This window comes from Citrus sinensis, chromosome 3, assembly GCF_022201045.2.
Source record: "Citrus sinensis cultivar Valencia sweet orange chromosome 3, DVS_A1.0, whole genome shotgun sequence".
Classification (NCBI taxonomy): Eukaryota; Viridiplantae; Streptophyta; class Magnoliopsida; order Sapindales; family Rutaceae; genus Citrus; species Citrus sinensis.
The window spans coordinates 46,590,095-46,600,740 of NC_068558.1; the positions used below are offsets into that span (position 1 = coordinate 46,590,095).

The 10,646-nt window shown below is 34.2% G+C and overlaps 2 protein-coding genes across 3 annotated transcripts; one reads left to right on the forward strand and one right to left on the reverse strand.

Annotated features, from left to right (window-relative positions):
- Positions 1–1,343: 1,343 nt before the first annotated feature.
- Positions 1,344–3,307, reverse strand: LOC102627128 (two-pore potassium channel 5). 2 transcript variants are annotated; one of them, XM_015525169.3, is made up of 2 exons: positions 2,144–3,307; positions 1,344–1,898 (listed from the first exon to the last, which is right to left on the reverse strand). In XM_015525169.3, the coding sequence occupies exons 1-2, from the start codon at positions 3,277–3,279 to the stop codon at positions 1,877–1,879; spliced, it is 1,158 nt and encodes a 385-aa protein (XP_015380655.3). In that variant the 5' UTR covers positions 3,280–3,307; the 3' UTR covers positions 1,344–1,876. The 2 variants fall into 2 exon arrangements, with proteins under 2 accessions (XP_015380655.3, XP_006492412.3); XM_006492349.4 differs by having other exon boundaries at positions 1,344–1,906; positions 2,144–3,302.
- Positions 3,308–4,834: 1,527 nt separating this feature from the next.
- LOC102616262 (acyl transferase 4) lies at positions 4,835–6,612 on the forward strand. Its single transcript, XM_006492398.4, has 2 exons — positions 4,835–5,492; positions 5,595–6,612. The coding sequence occupies exons 1-2, from the start codon at positions 4,986–4,988 to the stop codon at positions 6,459–6,461; spliced, it is 1,374 nt and encodes a 457-aa protein (XP_006492461.3). The 5' UTR covers positions 4,835–4,985; the 3' UTR covers positions 6,462–6,612.
- Positions 6,613–10,646: the final 4,034 nt, after the last annotated feature.

Consider the following 10,646-nt stretch of genomic DNA (forward strand, 5'->3'; position numbering starts at 1 on the left):
AGATTCATTCTGAGTTATCGTTGTCAGGCAGGCGATCTCTACTTGGAAATTGCATGTTTTGCAGGCTATATTTGCTGGCCTGTGCTTGCAAATGAAATTGATCGGCTTGTGCAGATTATTCGACTTTATTAGTTTTGTTTATGACTGAATAATGTTAAAGACCCGAACACAGATTAGGAGCCAAATATAGTGAGTGATCCATAGCGTCAATGTTTGCGACTACTTGCTGCTTATGCTTACTTAGTTACATCAACTACTACCTTCTCTTATTGTATAACAAAACGTGAAAAGGCAAGATGATATATGATAATTGAAAAGAACAAATAATTTTGGCTTACTAAAATTTTACTATCTAATATTCTAACTGTTACCATTTTTCATCAAAAACTTAAAATTTTGCTAAGGTTACGAGAATATTTAAGAAATTTCAGCTAATATTACTTTCCTAATTATTTTTTAATTTTTAAAATTTTTTTTATAGACATCCGATTTCCAAGCCTTTTTTTAGTTTTTTCTTTATTTCAGTTATTAGAATTTCATTTTATTAAAATAAGTAAAAATTCGTTTAATCCCTATATTTTGAGGTTAGTACTCGTTTTGTCTCTTTATTTTTAAAAATGCCTCAAAAATCTTTATCATAAAGTTTTTGACACCCCTACCGTTATTTTTTGTTCCTTTTGGCTTGTTTTTATAATAAATAAAAAAATAAATTACTAATCATGAATTACTTTGTTTATGAATGTATGATCATAGTTTTCACTAATCGTCACTCTATTAGAAAACTTAAAATTCTATTTTGAGAATATTTTAATATAACAAAATTCTAATTACTGAAAAAAAAATCTCTTAAATCAGATGTCTAGAGAAAAAATAAAAATTTAAACAAGAAATAAAAAAAAAACTTCAATTTGAAATTTCTCAAATATTCTCATCCTCGTGACCGCAAAATTTTTTTAACAATGTCAAGATTTGAATGGTAAAATGGTAACAGTCAAAATATTAAGTAATAAAATATAATTGTTAGAAAATTTTAATGGCGAATTTATATATCAAGAAACTTTGATTATATTCCTTAATTTTAATACTAAAGCTTTAAAAGAAGAAAAAAAAAACAAAGGCCCAGGTGATCATTTACTAGCGAAATCCTTAGTGGCTCTGGAAAACCATGACTACGTTCGAGAGAGAGCAAACATTACTTTCTGCAACACGTCAATTTCTTATCCAGACGCTCAATGAAGGACCTGATAAAATACACAGACGTCCCTCTCTTTCCTTTTCACGCATTATTTCTCACTGGAGTCTGAAGCTATCAAGTTCAATTACCGATAGATACAATAACAAAAGAAGAGAAAAGATGATCATTGTCTAGGTTTGAAATTTTCTCACCGTATGTGATTACAGTATTGACACATGTATCATATATCACCGATCACAAAATCATTTAAATTAAAATCAGAATTCCCCAGAAGCCATGGGATTATATTTTCTTCTAATGTTCAGTTTCTACAAGTTCCTTGTTCTTCGAAAAGGTGCACTATCTTAAAAAGAATTACTAAGGTTTATATACTCCTTCAATGACCAACTCATGCAGCAGCCAGCTGCAATTTGTTGTCGATAAACTACAATCTTCCCCCCTATCCTAAGAGGCTAAATACTATACACTTAATTTTTGTCATCTACTTTTTCTGGCGAGAAGATCATTGCAACTTCAATGTCTCTTCCAGGAAAGAATATAAACGAAAAATAATTCATCCCATGTCAAAGATGATTCTCCAGGAGATCAGGCAGTGTAATCTTTCCACAGTTGTTAGGATCAAGCCTGTTAAACTGATTGCAGATTTGTGATATATCTTTCTCTCCAATCTTTCCCATCTCTTTAAGCTTGAAGATAACATATTCTGATTTGCTGAAAACAAATTTTCAATTAAAAAACAATGGACCTAAGTTTTCAAAAATTTAATTACAAAAGCTACTTAAAAGATCATTTTTTTTTAGTTATTATTATTATTATTATTATCTAAGTTTCACAACGAATACACTAAATTCCTCTGTTAATAAACGTGCAACTACGTATGTAATTCCATAAATGAAAAGCAATCACATATCAAAATTTGTTATAGACAGAAAAGCTCAGAATCCTGACCTGATGAAGCCATTATGGTTCATATCCGCAGCAAGCAAATCATCAATGGTGATCTCTCTCTGCAACACCCATTTAGCAATTCTCCTGTGTCTCTTATCAATTCTCGCCTCTGCCAAATACAAAAACGCTCTGGCAACCATGAGGGTGGAAAACAGAAGCCAAATTGCAGCAAAAAATCTTCCAGGCAAGGTCTTAAATGCCCTATCCCCGTACCCAACCGTGGTAACTGACATAACTGACAGATAAAACGAATCAAGCCAATCAAGATCCTCAAGAAAAAAAAGGATCAGAGCTCCAATAGCAATACACAGAACCACCACGCCAAGTGCCAAACCAACTTTCAATCTTATCCTCATCCTTCCTTTTGCCACGTCAACAATATAATCCCTTGCTGAAAATCCTTCCTTCACTTTGCCCATTTGTATGCCAGTTAAAATCATGTTCTCTTGAAGATCAAGAACATAGTTCACAACCCCACTTAACAAAATATCAATAAACCCAAATCCCACCAATACAAATAGACAAGCAAAAACTTTTGTAGCCGGTGTTAAAGGAGCAATGTCACCATAACCAATGGTACACATAGTGACAATACAAAAGTAAAGAGCATCAACGACTGGGTGAGTTTCAACACCCGAGAAGTGATCTGTGTTAAAGGAATATATAACAACACCAACAAAAAGGTAAATAGAGAGCAAGACAAAAGCTTGTCTGATAATGAAACTGGACTCTGACTTCGGCTTTGGAACTTGGGAGGTCTGTTGTTGCACATCACGTAAAACAACCAAGGCTGGGGCAGTCTTGGACCGGTGAAGCGAACCGGGTTTCCAGGTTGTTGAGGATTCAGGCGGTGCTTGTGATTGTGGTTGGTCCAAGTTTTCGATTTCGTTGAAGATGTGTGGAGAGGAGAGAGACTGTGGGACTGTATGCAACGTGTCATGGTCGTGTTCTTCTTCAAGGATGGCTTCGAGTTGGTGTTGGGGTCGAGTTTGGGAGCCGAGAAAAGGCTCTTGTTCCATCCGAGAAAAAGAGAAAATGTAAAAAGAGAAGGTGGTGAAGGTTAAACGAGAAGCCTGATGGGTGTGCGGTAGTGGTTGATGATGTTGAGTACGATTGGTTGCTTTGGTTGTTCGCATAAGCCACCAACCCTATCATATTCTTGCCAGGTTATCATGTTCACGGACCCACACCCACATCAAAATAAGATTGATGTGGGTGTGGGTCCGTGAACATGACAAGTTCATTGGTGGCTCTCGCCTCTCCCCGGGTACACATCTTGCTGAGGACTGAGTTTTGCCATTTTCTCCCAATAACTAACTACTGATAAGGGAAACAAAAATTATATATTTGCGCTTTTTTGTATCTTGACGTTAAGGCTTAAGCCTTGAAAATTTATTCCAAACGGTAATTTGAAGCTGACGTCGTACGCGAAGATACTAACTCGGCTCAATTATTGATTGGCACATGACAGTTCACAAGCCATGTAGATGTAGCCACTTGAATTGTTGTGCATCATAGCCTACTATATTCATGATCCATATATATAATCATTCACAAGTGCATATATTCGTTTTTTTTTTTTAACGTTAACACACTATGCAATTTTAAAAAATTAAAAATTATTATTTTTAAATCTCACAATTTAAAAATGTATCTGCATAAAAAGAAAAATAAGGACACTTAGACTAGAGAAAGATTATATATACACACATTAACCAGTTATATTCAATAATTTAAGACAACCATTAAATCAAACAATATTTAGGTTATTAAATGCAATCTCTAAGTTTATGTAAATTACTCTTAGCGCGGCCTCCGTTTATACGTACATATAGAGCCTCGTTTGAATGTTTGAATGTCAGTCACATACTCATTAGAGAGATAGACAATGACCAAAGGAGCGCCCCAAGGGAAAGCATCCGGTAAAAGGAATAAAAAATATCAGATTCAGAGATGGGGTGGAGAAGACGACAAAGCCAATTCATGGAGACAGTTCCCTATTTTATTTTTAGCCCTTGCCCTTTCTTTTCTTTTTCAGGTTATTCTATTAGCTTTGCTTGTCTCATTTCTTTCGTTGTAAACAATCTGTCATTGTTCCATATGCATAATAGAGGGAAAAATCATATTAAAAAGAGGTAAGAGGAAAATCCTTTCTTGCTCTGTTATGTCTTTTTATATAGGGAACCAAAAAAAAAAAAAAAAAAAAAATTAGCAGAAAAATAAAATACAGTATGAGTTATGACGTTTGCAGCGCAGCAGTTATTTAACTTTTTTTTGTTCGTTCTCTCGTTTATGAAAGCAATTATTGACTTATAATTTCCTCTTTTTCTATTTGAAACATAAGGGGGTTGTTTGCTTCAAGGAAAAAAGTGTGAGAGTTTATTGACATTCGAATTATTTTGTTTAGTTCCTTATTATTTAATAAGTAAGTTTCATTAGTTAATAAGTAAATACATTGTAATTTAAAATGAGATTGTTTAATTACTAAAATAATAAGTTTTTTTATTGTTTAATTAGTAATTCTAATTTCAACGTGTTCAATAATATTAGTTTATAAAATAAACGTATCTATATATGATAGCTAAATTATTATTTTTTTTTAAATTTGAAAAATAAAATTATGTTTACAACCAATTCCGTCTTCACCAAAATACTACTAAACAATGAACATAATTCATTTCAAATTTTCAATCCAATGATGGTATAACCGTGCACAAAATTCCTAACACAAGTCATACGGAATCCTACATTGCCAAGTTATCGTCTCACACTACCAAACCAGAATTAGACTTTAAAGTCAAGTTCACCTATTTAAAATATTAACTTCCACTATCCTCTGCATATGGTCCGTATAAAAGAATTCAAGCAATGCTCTAACGATGTGGTCAGAATCAGAAAGTTTTATTGCATAAGCTCCCTCATGGCTCTCCCCGTAATCAGATCAAACCGAAGCCTCGTAAGGCCAGCCGAGCACACACCAACACCATCTGGCACGCTGGACCTGTCATCCATTGATCAAATACCAGTTCTAAGATGCAATGCTCGAACACTGCACGTGTTTAAACGACGTGGCCCTGAACCTGAAGCAGCAGCACATGTTATAAAAGGAGCCTTGTCTAGGGCATTGGTTCCTTATTACCCTCTGGCAGGAAGGCTAAAGGAGTCTAGCCAAGGCCAGTTTCAAGTTGAATGTTCTGGAGACGGTGCATGGTTTGTTGAGGCATCTGCTATTTGTACCCTGGATTCTGTTGATTACTTCAATGATGTTACATCCATTCCCTATGATCAGCTCCTTCCTGATTCCGTTCCGAAAACCGACGGCGACGTCGAACCCCTTGTTCAAATGCAGGCACGCATTAGTTACTAGCCACGATAAATATCAATTTTAACTCTGCAAAAGCCAAATAATTAAAAATATTTGATGCAAAATTAAGTAACTTCGTGTTTCCAGGTGACCCAATTTGCATGTGGTGGTTTTGTGATTGGGCTGACATTCTGCCACAGCATATGTGATGGACTAGGAGCTGCACAATTTCTGAATGCTGTTGGGGAGCTAGCTCGAGGCCTCGAACATCCCAGGGTGGCACCAGTGTGGCACAGGGACTTCTTTCCATCAACACCTCAAACTCGATTGGAAAATGCCACACTATTGCACAATTACTTACCGCCACCGATGCCCAGTTACCGGCTAGAGCATGCCAACATAGACATTCCAATGGATCAAATCAACCAGCTCAAGCGACAATTTTACGACTCAACAGGCCTAAAATGCTCTGCCTTTGAAATTGTAGCTGCCAGTTTGTGGAGGCACAGAACAAGAGCAATAAGCTTCGGGCCAAACACCCAACTCAAGCTTGTGTTCTTTGCAAATTGCCGTCAACTTTTGGACCCTCCACTGCCTAAAGGCTTCTACGGCAATTGCTTCTTTCCTGTGACTATTACTACAACAAGTGATTGGCTTACACAGGCGACGAATGTTGATGTTGTGAAACTGATACAAGAAGCAAAAGCCGAGCTACCTGTTGAATTTGCTAAGTACATGAATGGAGATTTTACCAGGAACGGTGAGGACCCATTCGCCCCACCTCTGGCTTATACAACATTGTTTATATCAGAGTGGGGACGACTGGGATTCAACCAGATTGACTATGGGTGGGGCCCTCCTGTCCACGTGGTACCAATTCAAGGCTCGAGTATTATTCCGGTTGGCATTGTGGGTTCGATGCCGTTGCCCAAAGTTGGCCTCCGTTTGATGACGTGGTGTGTTAGGGAAGCCCATCTCAAAACCCTCCTCGATCTCATCACAAATTCAATTTGACCCGTTCTTTAAAAGTTAAAACTGAAAAAATAAATAAATGAGTTGGACTATTGGCACCCCTCTAATGTCTTGATAAAACCCCTCTTCTAAACGAACTCCATTACTGATGGAAATAATTCATTATTTATAAGCATATCTATATTCTTTCAAAATTGCCCCTATATCAATTCCAGTAAATCGATTCTTTATCTTTGCGAACAAATTCTTTTTTTAAATTAATAATTCATCAAAAAAATAAAAAGAACATTATAAGAAAACTAAATTTTCCCTAAGGGGATGCTCCAGCCAATTAGGGAGTCATCTTTTTAACCTATGCTCAATTTCATCAAGACTCTAGAGGAGATTTCAAATGTTCATGCCAACTTCTTGGTAGATGTCGATGACTCGACTTATGAAAACATGCTTAATCTCGTTGCTTTTGTTAAGGAAAAGGTTGATAAGAAATTTGGGGTGTTTGAAATGATAGCTAGTCGTGTATTTGGCTAGGGGATGAGCTTATGCAATTTGTAGTTCTCTCTCGTAATATTTTCTGTTAATGCAGCATTACTTTTTTCTTTTTTGAAAAAGACATCTTTCATAAAGAAAGAAGATGAAAAAAGATTGAATTAGGGCTAATTTTGGAAGAACATATATATTCTTATAAATTATTAATTCTTCTAATTAATTAATGGGTTTTTTTTAGAAGAGGAGTTTTATTAGAACTTTAAAAGGGTGCCAATAGTCCCGGTCTAAATAAACTGTTGGCTTGATATGTACAACGATTGATGATTATATCATTTGAGCCCACTCATTTTGGGCCCTTTACGACCCAAGTTGTTATAAATTGTCACAAACTCATAATGTATGAATTTTTTTTTAGAAAAACTGTTATACAAGATTGTTAATGATATTACATCATATATTACAATTAATATTTATAAATAAATTATATGATTGGGACCTCCTCTCGTGAGTGGAGTAAATTATCTCTATTTAATTATTTAATAATTGAAAGATGACTAAAACTAACCCTCATAATACTTTTATGGAAGCTCAAGCCCTTGCTCTTAATGTTATAAGTGCAATGGCTCTTCCACTGAGTCAAAGACCCTTTGGTCCATAATGTATGAATTTAATTAACTAGATTTGAGCAATTTTATTTTAAGATAAAGGTGAAAATACAAAATAGGTGAAGCGATTTTGACCCTTTAAAAAAAAAAAAAAAGATACTATGAGGACCTTTTACTACTTTCTCCACTCATTTAACAAAATTTAAAAATCAATCTCATTCTACACACCCTCTCTAATGCCAAAATAATTTTAATCAAACCTAACACTAGTATTGTTATGTTTTATTTAAACCACAATAAATTTCATCACGTCCAAATAAGTACAAATTCCCTTTAATTCATTAAGAATCATCTTCTTCCACTCCTTTCTTCTTCTGCTTTGTTGCTCTTGTTTGATATGATTTTGTGCCACGATTTGAGAATTTCAAAGGGTTAATGAATTGTATGCCTGACTTACGTTTCTATTTTATCAACATCATCATCATCATCATCATTCGTTTTATTAACCAATTGTTTTGTGAATATCATAGTCATGGATTTTCAAACTAACTTTCAGGATGTAAATAGGGGGTTAGCAGCAGGCCGTAGTAGAACCGCACAACTCCTTTATTTAATTTTTTTTTAAAGCGATATTTGCTAAGGATATTGAGAATGGATGGTGATATAATTCTCCTTCTCTCCTTCCAAACACAAAAATAAAAATTTAAACAAAGCAACCGTGTCGACGCAGATTATACTAACTGGCGGACATAACTCCGCGTAAAATAGATAAAGTTGGACCAGTCCAAGCTCAAAGGCCCAGCCCAACTCTCAGCCCATTTTTAGCATTTTGAATTTTCGACACCAACTACAGAAAGTTCAACGTAGTTCCATCCAGCTCCCACTCCGAGTCCGAGCTACCCACCTCTCGACTTCTCGTCAAACTGTCATCATCAATTTAAACATTGGTGGGTTAGTGGAAAGCATATCCACTCGACCTTGATCTTTGATGATGAAAAGTTAGGCGCAGGGCGCAAGATTTCTGGCAAATGTGTTTTGTGTGTGGCCCCACTCTCCACCTATTGAAACTTTGGAAGAAAAAAATTAAAAATGATATGACACCATTAACAACTTTCTTACTGTGGTCCCCGAAGTTGTTGAGTTCCGAATGTTTTGATTTCATCAAATATTTTCTAAATTCCAACGTCATCCGGCCCTCCCGGGAATCAATCAAATTTATGCTTTTACAATTTCCTAAAAATAAAATTTAAAAAAAAAAATTCTAGAAGAAAAACCATGCCGTGCTCTACACGCATGACGGGCAACAAACGATTGGGGCTCCGAGGCTGCGTGGAGATCAACGACAACAACCAAAATATTGCCTGCGGGCTTTCTGCATGAGGTACAATTCCATGTCCACTATTCTAACTTTGAAAAGCCTGCAGGCTGTGACTTTCACACAAGAATAATTAATTAATTCCTTTTCCTTGCTCTATACGTTACTTGCGAGCCCCTATTGCCTGGGATCCGACTGTACTGCGGACGTTATGCCATATGCCCACCGTTTGTTATGGCTCCAAACTGAAATTAATTTAAATTATTTACCTCATTTTATTTTTCTAATATTAAAATAAATTTTGGCACTAAAAAATTTACTGGAAAAGAAGAATAACTAGGCCATTTGTTTAATAATTTATTTCGGAAATATAAAATATATATTTATATAAGAAAAATATTTAAAATTAAAAAGAAATACAAGAAAAATATCTTATTTATTAATTTTTTTCACACTAACACATATAATTTTTATTTTTAGTACTTAAATTTTTTATTTTAATTTCTATTTATATGATTTATTTAATTCATAGTAAATATAAATATAAGTGCATTTGAAAATAAAGGTAATGCTATATAATATTATGTTGTTGAGGGTTTATTGATTATTATGAAAATAATAGGGAGTAAGTGGTGGTATACATTGATTTTGCGAGAAACGGGCAAATCTCCTTTGGTTTTCTTGGAAATAGTGTCACATTTCACTGAGAACCTTATACTCTATTTTATTTATAAAATATTCATAAGTATATTATTATACAATATTTTTTTTTTCCATTCCGCCACAGGTTGCATTTGCATTTGCAACGTACATCTTCAAAATAGATTTGATGATACATATTGCTTTTATCTCTCTTGTTTTTTTTCAAGTGACCTTGGCTCAACGTAGAGTGGCAGTTGTGGAGTTAGCAAACCGGAGACTCACCTCCATATGTTTGTGCATTTACTGGGATCTTATTAGTTCTCCCAATTGATACTTGCTCTAACACTTATATACTGTATATGCCACCAAGTGTATATGCTTACAGATTGTATAACGTCAATCTTCACTCTGCACATTTTTCTCTTATGTACTTGCATATAAGCATGATAATTTTATACTGCACTTGGTCCTGTAACTTGTAGATGTTTTGCCTTTTGCCTTTATTCAGTTACTTGAATGATCAAGTAATTTAGGCTCTTTATACAATTATTAAAAAAAAAACAATTAAGGGTATTTTTCTTTTAGCTATTTAGTAAACAAAAAATAGTAAAGATACAAAACATTGACAAAAAAATTGACTAGGAAGATATTAAATTTAGCCCAATTTTAGCATTATTTTTTTCAATGCATTTTTTATGTCTAAATATTAATGTTGGTAAGAACTTGCAACTTGATTTACACAACCTGTCTATTTATTTTCTAAATCTGATTACAGACATAATGGCATGAGATATACTAAATATATGAGAAAAATTAACACTTAGTTTACTTGTAAATGAAACTTATTTCGATTAAGCATAATTTTTAAATATGTACAGGGGCGGCCCTTCCTCTAGGCAACTTAGGTAGTTGTCTAAGGGCCCACTATATATGAAAACCCCAAATTTCTCTCCAATATTATAACTAATAAATTATTTATTTATATGTATTAATATTATTCTATAATAATCTTTACTCAAATTAATTATCAAATCCCTACAAAATCTCTATTTAATGTTATTTCATTTCAAACTCTATAAAAGTCACACATTTGTTAACTTGTTATCCATTAATATTTTTATCAATTAAAAGAAAAAGGCACGACACATTCAATGCTTTAATGCATAAGGGGAAAAAAAG